Below are 24090 nucleotides of genomic sequence, written 5' to 3' on the forward strand. Positions count from 1 at the left end.
CGGAAAAAGTGTGAAAGGATGCCTTCGGCTGGTAACATTTACCCTCGAATCCCAGCAGTTAGACCTTTAGAAGGTTACCCAACCTCTCAAAACCTGTTTGTAAGATTGGGAGAATAACAGCGATTTGGATATGGCCCCACAACCGTTATCTCTTGTTTGGCTTACACGAACGGTGACAAAGGCGGAACCTCTAACGCAAAAAAGCAGCTTCCCGAACGCCCACACTGAGGCCAGGGCAGCCATATTGACCACGGGAAGCGGGTAGCCGTTGCGGCCGCTGCCCACACTGAAGCAAGGATAGCCATATTGACTATGGGAAGAGGGGAGGCGTTGCGGCCACTGTCATTTTCAGTTAGGGCGGAAGGCGATTTCCGGTCTCCATTTTGAGTGACAGCAGAGGCGGGGCTCTGACTGCCATGTCCATTAACCCGCGGGCACGGAGGGCTCCGCCCCCGGAGCGACGACAGTCTATCCGCGGCGGGCGGAGGCCGGCGGGCGTCGCCCCGCCCCAGGCCGCGGGCTCCACCTCCCGGCCCCACTTCCGCCGGGCGAGCGTCAGTAGGCGCCGCTGCCGTGAATCGGGCGGGCGGTTTGCCGCATCACGGAAGATGGCGGCCGCGGCGGTGAACGGGGCGGCGGGCGTCTCGGGCGCGGGGCCTGCGGCGGCCTCGGGCGCGGTCCTGCAGGCGGCGGCCGGCATGTACGAGCAGCTGAAGGGCGAGTGGAACCGCAAAAGCCCGAATCTTAGCAAGTGCGGGGAAGAGCTGGGCCGCCTCAAGGTACGGCGAGCAGGGGCCGCTTCCAGGGGTCTAAGGGCACCCGGGCCGCGGGGCCGACCGGCCCAGAGCGCGCCGGGCGAGGCGATCGGGTGGGAGATTCGGAACAGCCCAAGTGCAGTCTGGGGCGGGCGGAGGAGCGAGCGCGACTGGCACGGGCCAAAAGCGGCCCCGCCGTGGGGGGAGGGGTGGGAAGCGTGGCTCTGGCACAGCCCAGCGAGCGGTTAAGTGTAAGGTGCTCGGAGGTCTAACCGGCCGGAATGGCAGGATGGAGCTGTCGGAGGTTTTCTGGTGGCGGGTTCTGGCCGAGGGAACGAGGATCAGATAGGGTGATGAAAGGCGGCTGAGGTGATGGAATGTGTGGTGAATACCAAACTGGCTTAGCGATTGGGAGACCTGGAGTTTAGGGATGTATCCGTGTGTGTAGGGTTGGGGGGCCGGGTGGCAGCCACGTTGCAAGGCAAGACAATCTTGGAAGCATTCTTAGAAGACCAGGATGGGGCTCACAGAGCTTCAGACCGAGTGTGTTTGGGAACGAGTGCAGCGGGCCTGGATGCTGAGGGTTTTCCAGATGAGGAATGATGTGTGGGTTGGCCTATGAGGGGAGGTTAGTGCTCCTCCTTCCCCGGTGGTGATTGGGCGGGCGGGCTGGGGGAGCCTGTGACTGGGCAGAACACAATAGAATTTGGGAAGATCTCCCAAGAACTGAAGGTGCCAGTGCCTCCCCGCCCCGATTCCATTGGGTCAGGCAGGGAGTTTGTTTCCCGCTTCCCCACTGGAGCTATGAATAATTGTAATAGGTGTCCACAATAAGCATGCAGTCTACCCAGGCTCTGTTTTGATGCCTTATGAGCACTCGGCTCCTTCAGTGCTCATAACAATGTTATGAGTCAGGGGTGATGATTAGCTCCATTTCCACAGCCTAGGAGAAGGTGTGTGATCTCTCTTTGAAGTGCTGTTCTTCCTTTCTTTCTGCCCGGCCCTCCTCCTCAGCTGGTTCTGCTGGAACTCAACTTCCTGCCAACCACAGGGACCAAACTGACCAAACAGCAGCTCATTCTGGCCCGTGAGTGTCCCTAGGGCTGGTTGGGGGATGGGGGAAGGGTAATGGCAGGAGTGGCTTCAGTCATGGCCGGGGGAGGGGCTCATTTACCTCCTGACAACCTGCCCTGCCACCCACAGGTGACATACTGGAAATTGGGGCCCAGTGGAGCATCTTACGGAAGGACATCCCCTCCTTCGAGCGCTACATGGCCCAGCTCAAATGCTACTACTTCGATTACAAGTGAGGCTAGACCCTGTCCCTGATGGGTGGTGGGGGGTGCGGAGAGTCATGGTGGTTACACGATATCTTGTATTCCTGCTGCTCCAGACACTCGGCTTGTCTCCCTTCACTTAGAACTCTGCCTTTGCCTAGCCCTCTCCTCAGAGGCTGAGTGTGACGGGATTGGCCTGGAGGGCCTCAGTCTGGGTTTGTATGATCTGGTCCCTGCTGGCGTCCAGCCTGTCTCCCCCTTCCCACACTAATTTCCACTCCTCAATATAGCTGTCGCCTTTCACCTAGCCTTGCCCCCTTGGGTTATCTCCTAATGGCAGCCTGTGGGATATTTGTGACGCTAAAATTGGGCCATGTTGAACCCCCACTTCGAACCTGTTGTGGCTGTGTATGGCCCCTGGGCTCTAAATCGAGCTCTTTCCTGTGGCCTCTGGCACTGAATCAACTGGGACTCCTCTGCCTTTGTCTCCCCCACCCTGGTCCTGATTCCTCTGCCCGTGTGTCTCTGTCTCTCTGTCCTGCTCTGTCTCTCCTACTGGGCTGTGAGTCTCTTCAAGGTAGAGGTTGTCGTGGTCACTGCTAGTCCCTACACTGCTTGGCAGGGGCTAGGCCCAGATCAGGGACTCCTTGCTCTGGGGATGTGGATTACTGATTAAGAATTTGTCACTGAGCCTCCCCGGTGGCGCAGCGGTTGAAAGCTGGGCTGCAAAGCTGCCCGCAGCCTCTGCTGTCATGCCCGCTGCTCCCCTCAGCAGGGTCTTTCGTCATTCTGTCTGTTCTGCTCCCCGCTCTGGCTCTGGTGAATTCTCTCACCCTCCCATGCTTCTGACTGTACCCAGTGCTTGTATAAATAAATAAATAAATCTTTAATTTGACACTGGATGTCTGACAAACCTGAGTCTGAAACTTCCTAGTCATGTGGTCTTGGGCAGATGACTTCCCTAAGTCTCAGTTTCCCCATTGAAGTGAGGGTAATGATTCTTCATATCATAATCATTGTTAGTAGTTATGCAATATTTATTTGTACAGCTACTATTCTTATCGCTGTATCTGGGTTAAATCTTTTATTTTTTTTTAAAGATTTTTATTTTATTTATACAAGAACTGGGGTACAGGCCAGAAGTGTGGGAAGGTGAGAGAATTCACCAGAGAACGAGTGGGGAGCAGAACAGGCAGACGGACCGAAAGCACTGCTGAGGGGAGCAGCAGGCAAGACAGGAGAGGTCTGCCGCGCCATGTGGATATCTCCCTGGCTGGCCGGGAATTGAACCCGCGCTGCAGAGGCTGCGGACAGCTTCACAGCGCTGCACTCAACCCGCTGCGCCTCCGGCAGGGGGCGAGGGGGGGTGCTGTCTGGGTTAAATCTTTTAATTTATATTATCATTCATATTCATTGATCTTACTTCTGGAGTGAATGTTGTGGTGATACCCATTTTATAGTTGGGGAAACTGAGGCTGAGTCCCTTTTCTGCGGTGAGGTTGTGTGCTTGCATCCATGACTCATGACTTCATCACGTCTCTCTGGGCTTCATTTTGTCTGGAAACCCAGGACCGGATACCCCTCCAAGAAGACAGCTTGGGGCAGTCACGTGGGTCCCTGGAACCTGGAGTGGGGGGGGGCTTGGTGGGTTCCTAAGCTCGCCTTACCTTGGTTCGGTCCGCAGGGAGCAGCTCCCTGAGTCAGCTTACATGCACCAGCTCTTGGGCCTCAACCTCCTCTTCCTGCTGTCCCAGAACCGGGTGGCCGAGTTCCACACAGAGTTGGAGCGGCTGCCTGCCAAGGACATCCAGACCAATGTGTACATCAAGCATCCTGTGTCCCTCGAGCAAGTGAGACTGGGGAGGGGGAGGCGAGTACCGGAAAAGGGGGTGGTGCAGGCACAGATATTAGGTAGGGTTTCCTAGAGGAGTGACAGATTCACCCACCTTCCAGCCCATGGACTCATTTGTTCCACAAACACAGAGTCCCAGCCGTGTGCCCGGCACAGCGGTTGGTTTTCATACTGTACAATGAACTAAACAGACAGAGCCCTAATCCTGTGGACTTGTCATTCCGGTGGGGAGGCAGACAATGCAGCCTGAAGTAACCTGTGTGGCCTGGCAGATGTTATGTGCTATGGAGACAAACCAAGCACTGTGCAGGCTGGAGAGTCAGGGGCACAGTGAGATTTTTTAGATTTTTATTTATAAGATTTGGTTTATTTATGCATAGGAGAACTGGGGTGTTGACCAGAGGTGTGGGGGTGGGCGCGGTGAAAGAATTCAGAGACAGGGTGGGGAGCAGAACAGATGGATTGACTGAACTACACTGCTGAGGGGAGCAGCGGGCGAGACAGGAGAGGTTTGCTGTGCCATGTGGGTAGCTCCCTGGCCAGGGATCGAACTCAGGCTGCTGTGGCTGCTGATAGCTTGATAGCGCTGAGAATTTAACCCCTGCACCAATAGGGAGGCCCCCACAGTGAAATTTTTAAAGGGGTGTCTGAAAAGGCCTTGCTCACCTTCCCTTTGAAAAAGCTTGAAAGGGGTAGAACCCAACCACGTGGACATCTGGGGAGGCAAAGGGTGCAGCCAGTCTAAAGGTCCAAAGGCAGAAACACCCCTGATATGTTTGAGAAACAGCAAAGTGGACAGCGGAGCAGCAGAGCAGAGTCAGAGAAGAGCTTTAGTGCCTACAGTTAGGAAGTAGCTTCTAGAGCTGAGGGCTCATGAGAGGATTTTGCCGTGGGGACATGAGAGAGAGCAGTTAAGGGTGCAGGCAGCACAGGTTGGGCAAAAGTGGAGGGATGAACTTTAGTCCTGTTCTGTCTCCCTCCTGTAATTGGAGAATAGATGTGATGATGAGGTAAGATGTCTACCCATGACTGTGTATGTATGTATGTAAATCTAGGAGGACTTCCTAGGAGAGGAGGTGCCCAGTCTGCATGGGGAGTGGGTACTGTATGGCAGGGGGTATCCTGGCACAGTGGAGATGATAAGGGCCTAGAACATCGTGTAGCTTTGGCAGGTGGGCACCCCTGCTGTCTCTTCCTCATCCTGTTCTTCCCCACCCCCGGCCTCTGCAGTACCTGATGGAGGGCAGCTACAACAAGGTGTTCCTGGCCAAAGGCAACATCCCTGCTGAGAGCTATACCTTCTTCATTGACATCTTGCTTGACACTATCAGGTATGTGGGAGGCCAGTGCCCAGCAGGGTCCCTGAAGGATTGGTGGCAGGCAGCCCTGCGTTTGAATCCCACCTGGCCATCTGTGGTCTGCAGGGACCGGGCACATCAGTTTTCTTGTGTCTGACCTGGAACTGGTCATGAGGTTGTGGTCACAGCCCTCTTCTTGCTCTGGGCTGTCAAACATATGTGTCCACGCATGTCAGACCTTGAGCATGGGCAGGCGCGGCCCAGAAGCACTCACATGCTGATTGTCTAGAAGGGTTCCAGCCCACGAGTCACGTGCCCTCACCTCAGGTCACCTAAACTGAAGCCTTCAGTTTCTCCTTCTTCAGAACAGGACCACCAAGTCCCACTCCCCCCCCCCACCCCCCCGGGGCATGAAGCGTGAACTAGTGACATCAGTTGAGCAGGTGGGCGTGACATTTACAAACCCCTCAAGGAGTGAAATGGCATGAGGGCTGGATGACGCAGGCGGAGTCCCGGATGGAGTGCCCTCCCACTCCCTGGGTAAAAAAAGCCAACCCAGAGATGTGGTGGGAGTGGGGAGGGACAGTTAGCTGGTTTTGGTTATTTTTAACTCTGAAATATTTTAGTTTTCCGAAGTGAACAGGTCGTAATCTAATGAATACCCACAAACCAACCACTTGACCTAAGATTCGATACCTAAGAAATGGGTGCTTGCCTCTTGTCACTGGTATCCCCGCAGAGCTGGCCCTGTCTCCCATTCTGGTGACGAATGCCTCACTGCTTTCTGTGTCTGAGTGGATCGTAAAACTTCCTGACGGGTACTAGGATCCCTTTATGGATTAAATCCAGAAATGAGGTGCAGCCGCCTTATGGGGGGTGGGTGTTATGTGACGAGATTCTCTCACGTGAATCCCAGGCCGGGGCTCAGTAAACCTGAGTACCTCGTGACTATGAAGGGATTCCAGTTTGGGTCAGGAGTGAGCGGGGTTCGGTATGGACCCAGCGTGCCCCTGACTTTGCAACTCTGGTCAAGGTACTCCCTGTCTCTGAGCCTCATGGGATAAACAGGGCCCGGGCAGACACTGGGCGGGGGCTCGAGGAGGAGTGGGCTGCTGTCCGTGTTCAGGCCAGCAGGACGGGGCTGGGGCAGCGTCTGCTCTGTAGTAAGGCCCTCATCTTCCCCCAGGGATGAGATTGCTGGGTGCATCGAGAAGGCCTATGAGAAGATCCTCTTCACCGAAGCCACCCGGATCCTCTTCTTCAACACACCCAAAAAGATGACAGACTACGCCAAGAAGGTGGCTGGGGCACAGGGCAAGGGGTCATGGTGCAAGGGGTAGCTCCATAAGAGCAGCATGGGGTGGCTTGAAGAAGGTCAGTGGAGCAAACTACACAGGTTTAAATCCAGCTGTGTGGTGAGTCGCTACACTTCTCTGGGCTGCAGTTTTCCTACCTGATAGAATCCTAGAATATCTCACACAGGATGAGCTTAGCACGGCACTTGGCACCAGTGGAGGTGCGTTCTCTGCCGCATCCACCGTGGCTGCTGGCCTTGTCAGGATTCTTCGAAGGTTGCAGCCTTTTCCCACAGGACTACTGGGTTTGGTCTAGGGTGTTTGAGCAGGAGCCACGCCCCCGGGGATGCCATTGCCCGGGTTACAGTGACCCTGGCGTCTGAGGAGGCTCAGGAGCTGACTGGAGGAGTTGAAATTGAATTTTAGTGTTGGCAGCAACTGATTTTTTTTTTTTTTTAAGATTTATTCATTTATGCATACAAGAACTGGGGTACTGGCCAGAGGTGCCAGGGGCTGCGAAGATTCACCAGAAAGAGTGGGCAACAAAACAGGCAGGCTGAAATACACTGCCGAGGGGAGCAACGGGTGAGACAGGCGAGGTGTGCTGTGCCATGTGGGTTGCTCCCTGGCCGGCCAGGGATCGAACTCTTGCTGCATTGACTGCAGATAGCTTCACAGTGCTGCGCTTAACCGCTTGCGCCACCAGGGAGGCCCAGCAGCTGATGTTTATTACTCATCTATTCTGGACCATGGACTCCTGTGTGCACTTCAAAGGTGTTGATTCACTGAATCCTCACAGCAGACCGAGATGTTTGTGATTAGGGCTCCCATCTGAAAGGTAGAGAAACTGAGGCACAGAGAGGTGAAGTCACTTGCCTGGGGTTGTGCAGGTAGAGTCAGTTGGTGAGGAAAGTGAACCAAGACCCAAGTGCTGGCTTTGTGGGGTGCAGAGGGGCCCTGTGTGACCCTCACACCCGTCTCCTGCCTCCCTTCTGCAGCGAGGGTGGGTCCTCGGCCACAACAACTACTACAGCTTCGCCAGCCAGCAGCAGAAGCCGGAGGACACCACCATTCCCTCCACGGAGCTGGCCAAGCAGGTCATCGAGTATGCGCGGCAGCTGGAGATGATCGTCTGAGCCGCCAGGCGTGGGGCGAGGCTTGCATTGTTTAAAGTGGGCACAGTGCAGGTTTCCTCCAATAAAAATGGATTGACCGTCTTTCTCCTGGGCTCTGGTCTGCCTGGGTGGAATGGTGGGGAGAGTTCTTACCTTTTTATCTTTTTTAAAGATTTATGTATACAAGAACTGGGGTACAGGTCAGAGGTATGCGGTGGTGGTGAAAGGATTCACCAGAGACAGTGAGGAACAGATTCACTGAAATTAAACTGCTGAGGGGAGCAGCGGGTGAGACAGGAGTGGTCTGCTGCGCGGTGTGGGTCAGCTCCCTGGCCAGGGATCGAACTCGTGCTGCGGTGGCCGTGGATAGCTTCATAGGTTGCATCTTAACCCCTTGCGCCACCAGGGAGGCCCAGGAGTTCTTATCTTTGAAGAATTTGGAAGCTTGGGAGCCCTCCATCAGTCAGCCTCTGTCGGCTGGCTGTTACTCAAGGTCTCCAGGGGCTTGGCGGCCAGCTGTGGACACACAGGAAGGCCAGGCCGAGGCACTGCTGTTTTCGTGAAGGGGGTTGAAGATCCTCACTTGAAAAGATGTTTGCAACGAATTAAACCAGTGCGTGAAATGACGTGAAATGGAGGCTGTCTGTGGGCTCCCAGGTGAGATCTCTGCAACGGAGCGTGGCGTGGGCTTCCCCTGGCCCCACCCTGCCTGAGCCAGTGCTGTGGCTTCTGACCTCGCCTCTCCCACCTGTTTCCTGTCCTGAAGTTTGTGAGAAGGCACTGAAGGCCGAGTCCAAATCTGGCTAAACCCTTTACGGAATGTGGGATTTCAAGAAAGCCTCCCAGTCAGTTCCCCAGCTGTGAAAAGGGAAATGGCCCATTCCTTTCCAAGTGATTGTGCCGAAGCTACCTTCAGCTTCGCTCCGGATCACTATCATTACAGTGATAATAGGGGGATGAACCTTCTCATCCCTGGGCCCCTCCATCCAGATGCCAGGTGAAGGGAACCTCCGTGACTACTGCTCTGGGTCCAGCCTCCTGTCTTTCCAGGAGCTCTGCTGGCCCCTCCTATCCCATCCTGGCCCGCGGTGACTGACAGGCAGCTAGGGACACGGATGGTTATTTTATTGTCCAGGAGGGAAGGTGGAGGGCATTGCCCAGACCGCCTCAGCTGGAATGGGCGGCCTGCAAATTGAAGTGCTCCAGCCCTGCAACCAGGAAGCCCTCGAGCTTGATGGTGGAGATGCAGGGTGGCTCGGCTCAGGTGGTTGGTGGGTGTGCTCAGCCTACGGGAGGGGAGAATGAGCCAGGCCTGATTGGCCAGACCTTTACCCCTTTTAGGCTCCCCCTTCCCAGGCTGTATAAGAGGCCAAGTGCGGCAGGCTGTGCCTCCTTGGCGGATGCCGTCCTCTCTCTAAGACCCCTGACACAACTTCTAGCTGGGGCTGGTCTCCAGCAGCCAAGTTTGCATTTCCCAAAGGCACTTACTTTTATGCAGGACTGTATTCACCTGGTGTAAGAGGGTGCTGAGGGCTGGTGCTACTGTCCCCCTACCCTGAGACGCCAGCTAAGTTCCAAAGGATCTAAGGCAGGGCCTCCCAGTTGCTCCTGAGTCCTCAGCAGCCTGGGTGACCAGATCCAGAGACTAAGTTGTGGGTGGGGCAGGGTTTATAACGAAGATGCTGTATTTCCCTTTTTCTGCGGCCGGGGCAATAGTGCCCTCTGGTGGCCAAGGTCTTGGGAGCCAGAGAAGTTGCTAGAGGCTGGAAAAACACCAGAGGGGCTTCTTTGGAGATCTGCATTTACACATTAGCTCCAGAAGACTACTCTCAGGAACAGGGTCAAGGCTATAAATAGGGTCAGGCGCTTGGACCAGCTTCCCTCCCTGATGGCTCCAGAGAGTAGAGAGCCAAAAGGTCAGCTTGAAGGTATAGACATAAAGGGGGTGGGGTCACAGTGTCCAGGTTCCTGAAGGACTGGAGCTGAGCTGGGTTTGATATGCACCAAGGGGATCAGGACACCAAAGGGCTGCGTAGGAATCTAGCCAGGAAAGTTGGGGTGAGGACTTAAGGCTTAGGCCCTCCCTTCCCTGCCCCGCGCCTCCCCCTCACCAGGCAGACACGTTGCGTGGCAGGCGGCGATGGCGCGGCTGGTGGCGGCAGTAACACTTGCAGGGACAAGAGTTAAGCACCTGGAAGGGCGGCCAGTGGCGCGCGGCGCTGGTGTTGGCCGTCCCTGCCAGAGGGGCCCTGCCGCCACCACCCCTTTCGCCGCCTCTGTGTGTCCCGGTGGCTGCAGTCCTTTGGCGAGGACCGTCTCCAGGCGCGCCATCCTCTCGCGGTGCGCCCCCGGGCTGCGCGGCAACCCTTGCTCCTTCGCGTGCGGGTCTTGACAGGCGCGGGAACAGGGGCTATGGCTCAGGCAGGGTGGGAGCTGGAGCCAGGATGGAACCGGAGGCGGGCCCGGGGCCGGAGCTGGCCCAGAGGCGCAGCCGGGACAGGAGTCATGGCCGAGGCCGGTGCCAGAGAAGGGGAAGGGGGCGGGAGTGGAGCCGGGTCGGCAGCCACGGCGAGGGGCAGAACGGGCGCTGGGGCGAGAGCCGGGGCCGACTCCACGTGGCCCGGGCCCGGGGTGGGCGGGCGCGCCGCGGGCGGCGGCGGAGGCTGGAGCGCGGGTGGCTGCGGCGGGGGCGGGGCGGCGGGCGGCGGCGCGGGAGCCGGCGGGGGCGGCCGCGGCGCCGGCCCTTCCTGCGGGCCGGGGGGCGCGGGGCGCACAGGCTCGCCGTGGGGGGGCGCCGGGAAGATGAACATGGGCGGCGCCAGCAGGGCGGCCGCGGGCCTCCGGGGGCCGGCGGCGGGGTGTGTCTGGCCGGGAGGCGGTGGCGGGGAGCCCCACGGCCCTGAGAGCGCGGCCGCGCGCCGTCGGGGTGCCCCGACGGTGCCGCCCGCCCCGTTGAAGCGGAAGTGGCGTTCGGGGCCGTCGGGGGGGCTCGCCCAGTCAAACTTGGGCTTGGAGCCTGGGAAGGTGGTGTAGGGAGGGGGCGGCAGCGTCCGGGCGTGGGACGCGGGCGCCGAGGGGGGCCCAGCGCCGCCCTCGGCGTCTCCATCTCCGCCCTCTGCCTCCTGGGCTCCCCGCGGGGCCCCTGCCGAGGGGCCGGCGGGCGCAGCAGCCGGGGGCCCTTGCTTCAGGACCTGGGCGTAGGAGATGGCGCCCGCGGCCGCAGAGAAGGGCCCGCCGCCCCCGCCGCCGCCGCCCGGGGGGTTTTGGCGGCCAAGGCGCTCGACGCTGCCGCAGTAGTAGGCAAGGGCGTGCCGGGCTTGATGGTCACTTTGCACAGGAGGCTGAGGCCGGCCTCCGCAGCGGCGGCGCGGGCCCGCTCGCCCTCTCCGGCCTGGGGAAGCGGCCCTCTGCGCAGCGGGCCGGCCGCCGGGCCCTGGCTGCGGGGCGCGGCCGGGCTGTCTGCGGGGCCGGCGGCGGGCGCGGGCGGCGCGGGGGTGACTGTGCGGCCTGCAGGCTGCCGGTCGGGAGGGGGCGGCGGGGGCGGCTTCCGCGCCTCGGCGGGCGGCGGCGGCGGGGACGGAGCCCTCGCGGCGGGGCCGGCGTCCTCCTGGGTCGGCGGCCTGGGTGGCGGCGGCAGCGGGCGGAGGCTCGGAGGGTCGCCCTGGCCGCGGTGGCTCGCGTCCAGCAGGCTGCGGATCCGGGGCACCGGCGCGCCCGCGGGTTTGCGCCACTTGGATGGCGCGGGCAGCAGACTCCCCGCGGGGGCGGCGGGTGGTGTGGAGACCGCGGCCGCCGCCGCCGCCTCGCAGGGGGCCGTCACGGGCGAGTGTAGGTCCAGGGGCAGGGTGAGGGGCGGCGGGGTGGCCTGGGGCGCGGGGGGGACCAGGAGTCCCGGGGGCGCGGAGCTGGTGGGGAACCAAACGCCCAGCCCGCGAGCCAGGCGCATGGCCGGGGAGGCGGCTGTCACCTCGGGCTCCACCAGGGACGTCCGACGGGAGTCAGGGGCGCGGTCGGGGGCCTGCTCTTTCCGGGAGCCCCCGCCTGCGGACGGCTCCGACTGCACGTTCCCCATTTCTGACCAAGGTCGGGGACTGTGACCAGAAAACGCCAGGCGGTCAGTCTGCGAGGCTGTGCGACCCCACGGGGCTACCTGTGCGTGGCCGCACCCCTGCGCGGGACCCCCACGCCCTCCAAGGGGCGCTAGGTCCCGAGTCCCGGCCGCATCGCTGTCCCGGGCTCTCCACGTTCAGTTTCTCCCCGCGGCCGCCTCCCGCTGCCGCTCGGTCGCCGAGGCCCGTCCTCCCGCGCGCCGCGTTCAGTCCGCGCTGTCGGCTGCGCGCTCCGGCCTCAGCCCTTCCCCGCGGCCACCGACGGCGTCCGGGCCCCGAACGCTGGTCGGGCCGCTCTCCGCAGTCAGGGAGGCGCGTCTCTCCGGGCGGGGGCTCAGGACGCCCAGAAGGGGCTGAAACTTCCCTCCCCGCGCGCCAACCCGGCCGCCGCGCCCCCGCCCCGCCCCCGGGGGTCAGGGACCCCGGCTTCGCCCACCCACCGGCCGCACGTGTGAGCGCCCGTCACCCCGCGATCCCAGGAGTCCCGTCAGGCCAAGCCTCCGTCCTGGGCTCCTCGATCCCCCGTGTCCGGACCCGCTCTGGGCCCGGCAGCAGCGGAGCCTCAGACCGCACCCTCCGGCCCGCCGCCCCGCCCCGTCCCCACGGCCCCGACACTCAGGCCCGCCCCGCCCCGAGCTCCGCCTCGGCCCGCCTCGGCTGAAGCGCCCACTCACCGACTCCTCCAGACCAGAGTTCAGACCGCGGCCCCCGGGGTCAGGGCAGGGCGGGGAACGGCCGCTGCAGAAAATAACCGAAAAGAACGGGGGTGCGGGTGAAGGCCGGAGGGCGAGACGGCGAGGGCGGACCCCGAGAGCTCGGCCCCGCCCCTGCCCCGGGCCCCGCCCCCTGTCAGCCATCTTGGGCCGGCCCCTTAGCAACCGGGGCGTGGGTTTACACGCTCGGATCCCTTCCGCCCCGCCCCGGCGTCGTCCCACACCCACCCCTTGAGAACGTTTCTTCGCCCCGCCCCCTTGCGGCCCCGCCCCTCCCGTTCGTCCCGCTCCCGAAGCCCCGCCCGTTCCGAGCACAGCCCCGCGGCCCCTCCTCCTAGGGTCTCCGCGCCCCGCTCCGCGGATGTCCCTCTCAGCCCCGCCCGCGGGACCCGCAGTCTCCCCCCGACCCTCTCCCCCCGGGCCCGCCCCCGCGGCCCGCCCCTCCGTGACGCAGCCCGGCCCGCGCCTCGGCGTCCTCAGCCTCCTGGCCGCGGCCCGACGACCACGCCCCCTCGGGCGGGCGCCTCTCGCCCCACCCCTTTCCGAACCCCGCTGCGCGCGGAGCCCCTCCCACTTGGACCCCGGAGCGGAGCCCCTCGGCCCCTCGGCAGCTTGAAGCGGCTCGGCCCGGACCCTTTCCCCACACGCCCAGGGCCCGAGTCGCGGATCGGGGGGTGGTCGGGGGCCTCCCCGGGTCCTGAGAAAATGGGGGTTGGGGGCTGTGCACGCGCGACCGTGCCGGGCTCTAGGACCCAGCGGGCAAGGGCGCCCGCCTCGCCTCCCCCCTCCCCCCCGCCGCCCCCTCCCCCCCTCTCCAGGTTCCCCTCCCTCCCCCCCGCCCGGCTCCCGGTGCCCGTCTCTAGCGCCGCGGAGCCAGCGAGGGAGCCGGAGCGAGCAGGAGGAGGAGGAGCAGGAGGCCACGTCGCCGCCGCTCGGAGCCCGGCCGGAGCCTCCCAGGCAGGTGCCGCGGGGGGCGCGGGGATGGGGTGACAGCCCTCCGGTCCCGTGAGGGGGCGGCCGGACGGCGCCGCGCCTCCTGCCGCCGGGGCGCCCCCGGCCCGGCTGGAAGGACAAGGGGGTGGGGGCCCCTAAACTGCGCGGCAGCCATTTGGGGTACCAGTCTCCATTTGGGGCCCGGGCTTGCTCCGCGGACGCCCCATTCAGAAAATTCCGTGGTGGACCCTCACCGCTGAGGCGCGCCGGGACCACTTGCCCCGGGAAACCTGTGTGGGGCCCGCAGAGCGCCCGAAACGCCCGCGTCCCGTCCCTGCTAGGCCCGCGGGGGGACCCCAGCCGCCTCCGGGCTTCACCTGTTGTCGGGGGAGGCGGGCGGACAAAGGAGGCCGAGTCACGTGACCGCTCATTCACAAAATCCCTTCCCATTGAGAAACGGGGGCTGGGGGCGCTGCGGCCGCCCCTTCCCCTCGCGCGGGGCGGGGGCCCGCGGCAGCCGGCGGGCGGGGGAGGGGTCGGCGCCGCCGCCCGGGTCTCGGGGGGGGGGCCCGGGCCCCGGACCCGCTGGCAGCGGGAGGCCGGACGCCGACCCGGGTCCCGGGCGGAGGGCTGGGTCCCCCGAGCTGGGGGCGGGGTGACAGGGCTGTGAAGGCTGCCGGGGCGGGGCGGGGCGGGGGAGGAGGAGAGTGGGTTCCCGCCCCCCGCGCCTCTCCCCTCGCCGTCCCCGGCCGGGCCTGAGGGAGCCGCTGCGTTTTTGTGAATGAACGGCTCTCTGGCCGCGTCCCAGCGGCCGGTTCCCGGCTGCCTCTGCCTGCGTCTCGCTGTCCGCCGCTCTCTGGCCGTTGCCGGTGCTCTCCCTGCTCCCTGCCCATCGCCCGTTGCTGGGTGACTCAGTGAGCTTTGCATCCGGTCTCATTCATAAATCCGGGAAGGGGTGGGGGGGCGCCTGGGCTGCTCACCCGGCCGCTGGCCTGGGCGGCGGGGTGCGGAGGCAGAGTCGGGGGGACTGGAGCCGTGTTGATGGGCTCCAAGAAAATCCATATGCGCAGGCACCCAGCTGTGAGGGGGACGGAAGGGTGGGGCTGTGGGTTTGTGCTGAGGGAGGAGAAGGAGACGGGGCTGGTAAGGGATTGAGCAGGAGGGGGAAGGGCAGTGGAAAACCCAGGCTCTGGGGGTGCGGGTGGGAAGGTTGGGGGGAAGGGAGGGTAGGTGGGCGTGGGGAGAAAAGGTAGAAGTGGAGAAGAAGCGAGGCAGGAGAGAAAAGGGATGGCATGAGGAAGAAAGAAGCCACACTGGGAGAAGGTGGGCATGAGGGGAAGGTGGGCATGGGGGTGATGGAAATGGGGGAGAAGGTGGGCACGGAAGATGGGGTGTCCGTGGTCAAGGCCGTGGTGGATCCAGATTGAGAGATGTAGAGGGGAGGTGAGGGCTGAGGGAATCGTGACGGATGTGCGGGGAATCGGCGCTCACTGACCATGTTGTTCCTGTCCCCCCCCCCCTCCTCCAGGTACATGGTTCGGGTCCGAGCTGTGGTGATGGCCCGAGATGACTCCAGTGGGGGCTGGCTGCCTGTGGGGGGCGGGGGCCTCAGCCAGGTGAGCGTATGTCGGGTCCGAGGGGCCAGGCCCGAGGGGGGGACCCGCCAGGGGCACTTCGTCATCCACGGGGAGCGCCTCCGGGACCAGAAAGTGAGCCACCCCGGGGCGAGGGGGCAGGGTGGGGGTCTGGGGAAGTAGGGGGATGGGGCTGGGAGCGCAGAGGTGAGGTCAGGTCATCTCCCATTCCTGGAATCAAACCGGGGTGTGGGATGGAGCTTGAAGGTGGATAATCCATCCTAAGGATGAGAGTGAGGATCTTGGGGGCATTAAGCAGTCCTTGACACCACCAGCACCAGCTGGAGGTCACAGCAGCCCTCTGGCTGGTCTCCTTGCCCTGCTCCTGCTCCCTCCTCAGCGGGCCCTGCTCACACCTGACTCAGATCACCTCCCGTGCTGCTCAGCACCCTCCCGCAGCTCCATCTCACCGGAGATCCTCACCTCACCTGGCCCAGGCCTGCCCCAAGTATATTGGCATTTGGTGGGAAATCCTCTGCACGCGTCAACTAATGGGTTCAGAGGGGGTGTCTTGGGCTGTCTGGTGTGATTTGGAGGGACCCTGTTGAAGCTTCAACCTGGGAGGTGGCAAAAGGATGCAAAGGCTTGGGGGTGGGTTTATGGGGAGCGGGGAGGAAACTGTGGGTGGTGGCAGTGAAAGCTGGTGAAGAATTGTAGGTGAGCTGGGCAGAGCTGTGAGGGGACAGCTGAGGTGGTGACCAGCGCTCTGAGGGGACACCTTTGACAGCATTTTGGGAGATTATTGGGCATCAGAAGGGGAAGTAATGCTTTGAGAAGGTGGATAAAGATGGGGAGCACTGTCAGTGTGGTGAGTCACAGGGTAGATGTTGGGTCATCACAAGGGGGTTACTAATTTTTTGAAGCATTCAGTAAGATCGGGGATTCCTAGTGGGATGTCAGAGATGTGCTTGATAAAATTGAGACTGGTGTTGGGATGTTGATCACGGTTCAGGGGTACACCTGAGACAGAAATGAGGTTTGTGGGAAGCTGGGGTGTGCAGAGAGGCTGGGCTTGAGGGCAAGTCACAGGCTGAATGGGGGTGTTTGACTTGGCCCCTTCCTGCCCCTCCTCAGACTACCTTGGAGTGTACCCTGAGGCCAGGCTTGGTTTACAACAAGGTGAACCCCATCTTCCATCACTGGAGCCTGGGTGATTGCAAGTTTGGGCTGACGTTTCAGAGTCCAGCAGAGGCTGATGAATTCCAGAAGAGCCTGCTGGCCGCTTTGGCTGCGCTGGGTCGAGGTGAAGGCACTGGTGCACTGGGGGCTGAGGTGGAGGGGTGGGGGGCAGCGGGCCCAGGGAACTCACTCTCTGCCTCTCTCCTTGCCTCAGGCTCACTCACCCCCTCCTCCTCCTCCTCCTCCTCTTCCTCCTCCCCTTCCCAGGACACTGCAGAGACCCCCTGCCCTCTGACGGTGAGTCCCCAGGCTGCAGATCTGCTGGGAGGGCAGGGGGTGGCTTGTACTCTAGGAACATTCTTGAGCACCTCTTGTGTGTTAGGCACATGCCACTTACTTGGGGCACATATTTGGGCCCAGACTATTCCTGTCAATTCAATCTCAGTTACTGTCATTTTTTTCTGTTCCATCGTGATTCACACATTTGTTCAAGAATATTGAGCACCTTCAAGCAGTTGTGTTTTAGGCACTGGCGATACATCAGTGACAAAGTCTCCTTCCTCATAGCGCCGCCACTCTAGTGTGTAAAGGTGGAAATTTTTTTTTAAATGATAATAAAATGAATAGAAAAGTAAATGAATGAACAAAATGGATGACAGGTCCTTCCTGTACAAGGAGGTATTCTGACCCCTCTCTCTCTTTTTTAATCTTTTTTTAAATTTCATTTATTTTTGCATAGGAACTGGGGTACAGGCCTGAGGTTCAGGAGGGTGAGAGGATTCAGCAGAGGCAGAGTGGGGAGCAGAGCAAGGAAATCAATTGAAATACACTGCTATGGGAGTAGCAGATGAGACAGGAGATGTCTGCTCTGCCATGTTCGTCAGCTCCCTCTCTGGGGATCGAAATCAGGGCATAGTGGTAACCCCTAAGCACCAGAAAGGCTTGTGTTCTCTCTCTCTCTCTCTCTCTCTCTCTCTCTCTCTCTCTCTCTCTCTCTCTCTCTCTTCTCTCTCTCTCATGCCCCTTATCTAATCTTTCCACAAACTTTGGTTCCACTTTCAACCAGTGATCAGAATCTGCCTTCAGCCTGGCACTGTGCAACCTCATCTTTCAGCTGAGCCATTTGACCAACTTCTCATTGTCAATCCCCCCCGCCCACTTGTATGCCTAGACCTAGAGGGACCCTGTAGACATCTAAGTCAGATCATTCCCCATTCAGAAACCTTCCAGGGCTCCTCACTTGGGGTAGAGGATGAAATCCTTCCATAAGATTCCACACCCTCTGGCCGCTATTGCACACCCTCTCACGCCCTCTGCCCCAGCCACACTGGCCTTCTCACTTACTCTAACACAGCAGGTGTGTTTCTGTCTCAGAGCTAGTCCTGCTGTGTGGGAACAGTCACCCCCCCAACTCTAACCTGTTTAAAATCTCAATCTTCCAGTACCCTTTATTGTGTTGTGATTTTTTTTCTCATCTACAATATTTCCTTTCCAAATAGCCAGTTTTCTTTTCTATTAGTTTACTGTCCATCTCGAAGTCTAGAATGCCAGCTTCAGGAGGGCAACTATCTTTTATTTCCTTGCTGCCTCTCCAGTGCCTAAAATAATGCCTGGTATACAGTAAGTGTGCAAGAAATGTGTGTTGAATAAATGCATTGAATGAATAAATGCACATAATGTCTGTTGCGATTTGGCCCTTGCTGGGAACAGTAGGAGTTGCTGAGAACACTTGGAGGAACAAAACTGGTTCCCTGGGCAGAAAAGGGGGGATCCCAGGGTAATGGGAGATGTGGGCAGGTCTACAAAAGTCACACTGGCAGTTACCACGTTTGGGGTGCCAATTCAGGAAAGACAGCTTTCCACGTTCCTCCTCACTTCCCCCCAGTGGCCCTCGTGCCTGGCATGTCCTGGGTGCTCAATGAATGTTTATTGAAGAGAGAGTCAAGGGGTGAGGAAGGAGTGACCCCATTAAGAAAGGAAACCAAGGTTCTGAGAAGTGATATTCCAGCTCCTGAAGGACAGAACTTGGTTTGGATGGGGAGGAAGACCTTCCGGTGGGTGAAACTGGGCCAGCAAAGGTGTGGTGGTGGGAATGAGGCTGGAAGGCAGCTGACTGGCCCAGGGAGAGGGGCTCTGAGGAGGGAGATGGATGATTTGGCCTTCTGTAGATTGGTGAGCTAAAATGAGGACAGGGCCCAAATCATAAGAACCCGTTCCAGCTCTTCCTGTATTCAGGCACCCCTTTTCAGTGGGTCCTAACCACATCCTTATGAATAGATACTATTATGATCCCCATTTTACAGAGGAGGAAACTGAGGCTCAGAGAGATGAGCTCACTTGCCGGAGGTCACACAACCAGTCAGTGGCAGAACCGGGGCTTGAACCCAGGTCTGTCTGGCGGCAGAGCCCTCGCTCGCAATGGGAGGGGGTCTATTTGAGGGCGTCGTCTGTGCGGGTCCGGCTCTGAGGCCGCCAATCTCCCCCAGTCCCACGTGGACAGCGACTCCTCCTCCAGCCACAGCCGCCAGGAGACACCGCCCACCGCTGGGGCAGCGGCCCCCATCAGCACGGTGGAGTCAGCTTCCGGCTTTGGGCCGGCCACGCCCCCCCAGCGCCGCTCCTCTGCCCAGGTAAGACCTCTTGGCCCTTGCGGGAGTCTGGGACCCCAGGAGAAAAGCCGCTGCAGCTGGGGTCCTGAAGTGGACGGCCACCGAGGTTCCAGAGGGCCGAGAAACACAAACAGATCCTAGGGGATGGCTGCCCTGGTTTATGTGGGTGTGTGGGGGGGGTGCCAGGAGGGGGAGACTCAGTTGCTTAGGTTCCTCAGAGGCTTGGGTGCGGCCTCCTGGGTGCCCTACCCTCTTGGAGATTTCGGAAAGTGCTGAACTCCCCAGGCTTTTAGGGGACGACTCAGACAGTGAATTCTGCAGGTGTTTTTGGAGGTTTCTGGTTCTCACTGAGGCTGTCCTTCAGACTGCTTCATTCATGCTGGGGTGGGGTGCACTCTACCCAAGGGGGCAACAGGAAACTGGAGATGGACTCTTGCGTCCTGAGGAAGAGAGGCTGGGATCCAGAACCCCTGGATCCGGGAGGACAGGGGACTGGGGCTCCTGGATGTTGAGATAAAATGGTGCTGGGAGCCTGAAGGTGTGGGCCTGGTGCCTGGATTCTCCTGTCTCCCTGGGTTTCTTCTGTCTGAAGGAGAGGAGCGGGCTGGGGGTTTGGAAGCCTGAATGCGGGATCCGAACACTCAGACTCCCAGGATGAATGAGGCCTGGGTCTTTGGAGTCTTCCCTCTTCCGAGGCTGGGAGGGATTGTAGCGAGGTGTGGGGGATCACAGATCCTGCTAACCTGTTCTCCTGTCCCTTCATCCCACAGAGCTACCCTCCGCTCCTACCTTTCACGGGGATCTCTGAGGCCTCAGAGCCCCTGGCTGGGGCTGGGGGCCCTGGCTGGGGCGGCCGCGGCTATGAGGATTATCGGCGCGCCGGGCCCCCTGCGCCCCTGGCTCTGTCCACCTGCGTGGTGCGCTTCGCCAAGGCTGGCACATTGAGGGGCGCGGCCCTGGGTCCCCCAGCGGCACTACCCGCCCCTCTTGCCGAGGCTGCGCCCCCAGCGCCCCCAGCTCGCCCACCCCCGGGCCCAACCCCCGAGCCCGCCAAGGCCTCTCCCGAGGCGGAGGAGGCTGCGCGCTGCGTGCACTGCCGTGCGCTCTTCCGCCGCCGCGCAGACGGTCGTGGTGGCCGCTGCGCCGAGGCCCCGGACCCGGGTCGCCTGCTGGTGCGCCGTCTCAGCTGCCTGTGGTGCGCGGAGAGCTTGCTCTACCACTGCCTGTCGGACGCCGAGGGCGACTTCTCGGACCCGTGCGCCTGTGAGCCTGGCCACCCACGTCCCGCCGCACGCTGGGCAGCGCTGGCTGCCCTCTCCCTGGCCGTGCCCTGCCTCTGCTGCTACGCGCCCCTGCGCGCATGCCACTGGGTCGCAGCTCGATGCGGCTGCGCAGGCTGCGGGGGTCGCCACGAGGAGGCTGCGCGGTGAGGACCGCCTGGCAGATCCTGTAGCCAGACCGAGGACCCAGAATTGAGGGTCCAGGACCCCTGACTTCATTCGGACCCCAAACCCAAACCTAGGCACACCGGAACTTGGAGCTTGAGTTTGGATTGAGAGACCCCAGATCTGGACCGTGGACCCCAAATCTAGGACTGAGAGACCCTAGACCCAGCTTCATTGGGGTGTCTGTCCAAGAGGTCCCAGCATCCTGAGTTCTGGCATCTCCTTTCTTCCCCTACCTTTCTCCCCCATGATCTAGACTGAGGAGACTCCAGGTGTCCCCAAACTTTCTGCCGGAAGCAGGCCAGGGAACATTTGATGTCTGAGACCCAGCGCAATGAGTCCTGACTCCCTGTTCAGGTGACCCCCTTAGACCTGGGCATACCTGGCACCACAACTCAGATTTCAGCCCCAGAATTAGTCAGCACTTGCCAATACCTGATTCTACCTGTAAGCAAGAGACCACAGAACCCAGAATCACCCCCAGATGGCCCCTGAATGCTTATCTGAACCGGGGAACCCAGATCTGACATGTTCTTATAGCTTCTGGCCTCCTGAGATATCACACACTCTTAAATGCCCCAGGTCCTTCCTGCTCAAGATGACTTGGGAGACCCAACTCAGAGCCCCTGTCTCCATCCAGTGGTCAGACCCTGAGGTGCTGGGATCCAGGGATCAAACACTGCTGTAGACTCACCTGTCACAAGCCAGTGTTCGCAGGAGCTTGGATCTCACATACAGGACTCTGAGGTGCCTGGGACCTCCAGACGTAGCACTGGAGGCCACCTCAGGGCCCAAAACACTGGTCCCAAGTCCGCTTCCAGTCCCCCTTGGATTTAGATTTCAAGTCCTAGAACATTCTGAAATTTTTGTATCAACAGATCCCCAATCCCTGGTCCCAGAAGATGGGCTCTTGGCAACTCAGACCTCTGACCCCTTGTTCCCCAGCCCCTCAATGACCCCAAGGTGCTTTAGGAGCACTGGATCCAAGACCCCAAGGTGCCCTGTCACCCCAAATTCAGGGCTCAGGCCTACATGTATTGGGATTATCCATGATCCAAGACCTTGGTCCCTCTATGCCAAAAGACAGATTTGAGGTATCCCAGGACCGTAGTACCCTCAGATTCCAGATTTCCTAGGACTTGAACCTCTCTAGTCTGATAATCCTCAGGCCCAACTTGTGTGTCTCCTGAGACCTGCTGCTCCAGGATCCTGCCATCCCCCAAGACCCCAAAGTCCCAGACAAATTGTAGTTCCAAGGGCCCAGCATTGTGCAGAACTACCCCTTTACTCAAGTAAGGGAAGAACCCCATTTGGAACTCATGTTCCTGGAGCCCAGGACCATCAGAGAGCTTCTTTGTAACCCTGGGTTGCCTTGGGCAGTTGTGCAGGCTGGCCACTAGGCAAGGCACTCAGCTGAAGTGGGTGCAGCGGCAACTCACCCCACATCCTGCTGGCCATACTGTGCCCTTAGAGGAAGGTGTGTTTCTAAGGCATCTTTTGGGGTTAACTGGCTCTGCTGGTATGCATACACACAGCAGTCCCCAGCCTTGCACATTCTCTCTTAGCCCCTTCCCTTCCATCTTAGAGTTGAGGGTGGCTGTGGAAAGTTTGAGACCCTTCTTCTGGAGAAGGGAGGTGCCATGGTCTCTTCGCCTCAAGTGGCCTAGGGCTTCCAGGGTACCTCAGATCTGATGGCCTTTATTCGGGGAGGGGCAGGGAAGAATCAAGGTCTTGGAGCAAGACACTCTCAATGTTACACAGGCTTGGGATCTGCATCTAGTCTCAAGCATCTGGAAACGTGCACTTACCTTTCCTAGTTACCCTGACTTGGATGGCACTGTGGAGTTGAATGGATAGATCAGGGGGGCCAGAATAGATCCTTCTGTCACTTCTTTTAAATTATTAACTATTTATTACATCCGGAACCTGTGAGATTCAACTCTCCCAGCCAGACCCGGGGGTGGGTAAGAGACAGGGGGGTGTCCCTCCCATCCCCACTCTGCCCGTCTCTCATCACTGTCAGACCCACCAGAGCTGAGGGTGGAGGGACTGGGGGGGCTGGGCCAGCCTGGGTTCCCATCCCCCTCTCTGTGCCTCGGTCTCCTCCCTTCCGTGGTGGGCGGGGGGGAAGCTCCATTCTTAACCTACCTCGTTTTGGGGAGGGGTGGGACGGGGGACCAGAGTGCTGTACGGTGCTGTGGGATCTGCGGATGAAGTGGTGGGGCCTTGGGGAAGGTTCCCCAGCCCCCACCTCCCAGCACCGCCTCTCCCAGGTCTCCCAGTCCTGCTCCCAGCTGATACCCACCTCTGATCCATGATTACTCTTCATCACCCCCAAATCAGGGGTGCGTGGAGGGCTGACCCTGGGAGCCAGGAAGACCTCAGACCCTGGTGTCCCCAGGCCCAATTTCCCACTGCTAGCCCCTCAGATCAGATGCTTGGCCCCCATACTTGGGGGAGGCACCCTGACACTTATCTTCCTGATCTTGATACCAAGCCAGTCTGTGACCTCAATATTGTCATTGTCAGTACAGGCTGAAATGATGGGGGCCAAAGACCCAGATTTGTCATCCGGGGGAGGGGGCATGAGAGATCCACTCCAAGAAATGTCTGTGACAAAGTCTCAGCCTGTGTTCTTTATTTGCATTGATGCGCCCCCATCTACTCACTTCCTGAACCCCTAACCTGATTGCTTCTTCAAATTCTCCATCACGTCCTTTAATTCCAAGCAGAACTCTAGCTGAGTTTTATACAGTCACTCAACAAGCATATTTATTGAACACCCATTACATTATATGCCAAGCCTGGTACTAGGCTCTTTGAGAAGACAGTGATCAGAACAGACAAAAATCCTTCCCCACTAGGAACTTTCTAGTGGAGGAGACACCAAATAAATGACAGGTTAGAAATGATATCTACTACGAGGGAAAAATAAAGTGGAACTGGGAGAGAAAGTCAATTGTAGCCGGAGTGGTTGGGCCTCACCGTGGAGCTGGCATTTGAATAAAGCCCTAAAGGGGGACAGGGGTCCCTTGATGTCTGTGGGAGGAGCGTTCTGGGTAGAGGGAAGAGTCAGTGCAAGACTCTGAGGGAGGAGCATGCCTGGTAAGTCTGAGCGACTTCAAGGGAGTGCTTGGAGGGGAGAAAGCGAAGAGGAGGAATTAGACAGAGAGGTGAACAGGCAGATCCACACGGTCGTGCAAGTCGTTGCATGGATTTGGTGTTGCCCAGAGATGGGGCTACAGGAAGGATCCAAACACCTGGGCCAACTCAGGTGTTCACAGGTTCCCTCTGTCTGGCTGTGGGGAACAGCTGGAGGGGGGGAGGTGGGGGGGGATCTAAGGAGGGGGAGATGACAGTGCCCTGGACCAGGGTGACAGCGGTGGAGATGGGGAGAAGTGGGCAGATATTGGATTGGTTTTGAAGGTAAAGACCACAAACTTAGATTTGGGGTTCAATAGAAGAGAGGAGTCAAGGTTATGACTTTCAGGTTTTGGCCTGAGCAATTTTAAATGTTTCTTAAAGTCAGCAAATGGCTGTGTGAGTACCAGTTTGGGGTAGGCAAGGCTATGGAGGAATCAGATTAAAGGCAGGCTCTACCCTTGAGGAACTATGTCCAGCTCTTGTTCTTCTGGGGGTTCCAGCCTATCCCTGCTGCCAGCAGAAGGATCTAGGCACTTCTGGAGACAGGGATCGAGTTGAAAAGAGATTAGTTCTGAAACAATTTTATTTTTACTTTTTTTGTGTTCAGCCATTAATTTTTTTTTTCCTTTATGGAGGAAACACAGGTTTACACGAGTTTACATAATTTAGGGGAATAGATTCACACCTCCTCACGTGGATATTTGGAATAAATTATTACTATACCAGTAATAACAGTAATAAGTGGATTGGTTAAAAAGCACGCACTTTGGAATCAGACCTGAAAAAGTCCTA

At 59.5% G+C, this 24090-nt stretch overlaps 3 protein-coding genes across 5 annotated transcripts; 2 read left to right on the plus strand and 1 right to left on the minus strand.

Annotated features, from left to right (window-relative positions):
• Positions 1-416: 416 nt before the first annotated feature.
• Positions 417-7685, plus strand: PSMD8 (proteasome 26S subunit, non-ATPase 8; the record flags this gene model as incomplete). The annotated part of the gene is made up of 7 exons (XM_084257670.1): positions 417-779; positions 1770-1842; positions 1959-2061; positions 3717-3882; positions 5115-5215; positions 6369-6480; positions 7476-7685. 7 exons carry the CDS (start codon positions 417-419, stop codon positions 7611-7613), a joined length of 1056 nt encoding a protein of 351 aa, XP_084113796.1. The 3' UTR covers positions 7614-7685.
• A 2014-nt stretch (positions 7686-9699) lies between these two features.
• Positions 9700-11664, minus strand: LOC311186262 (gametogenetin-like; the record flags this gene model as incomplete). The annotated part of the gene is given in 5 exon segments (XM_084257158.1): positions 9700-9939; positions 9941-10005; positions 10008-10032; positions 10034-10839; positions 10842-11664. Coding segments are annotated over 5 exon segments (1959 nt in total).
• Positions 11665-14870: 3206 nt separating this feature from the next.
• Positions 14871-20167, plus strand: SPRED3 (sprouty related EVH1 domain containing 3; the record flags this gene model as incomplete). Of its 3 annotated transcripts, none has more annotated exons than XM_084257814.1 (5): positions 14871-15056; positions 16056-16224; positions 16315-16397; positions 18587-18730; positions 19480-20167. In XM_084257814.1, 5 exons carry the CDS (start codon positions 14880-14882, stop codon positions 20137-20139), a joined length of 1233 nt encoding a protein of 410 aa, XP_084113940.1. In that variant the 3' UTR covers positions 20140-20167. The 3 variants fall into 3 exon arrangements, with proteins under 3 accessions (XP_084113940.1, XP_084113941.1, XP_084113942.1); XM_084257815.1 differs by having other exon boundaries at positions 14880-14963; XM_084257816.1 differs by lacking the exon at positions 18587-18730 and having other exon boundaries at positions 14880-15056.
• Positions 20168-24090: the final 3923 nt, after the last annotated feature.

The sequence above is a fragment of the Talpa europaea genome (assembly GCF_964194135.1).
Source record: "Talpa europaea genome assembly, chromosome: 16".
Lineage (NCBI taxonomy): Eukaryota > Metazoa > Chordata > Mammalia > Eulipotyphla > Talpidae > Talpa > Talpa europaea.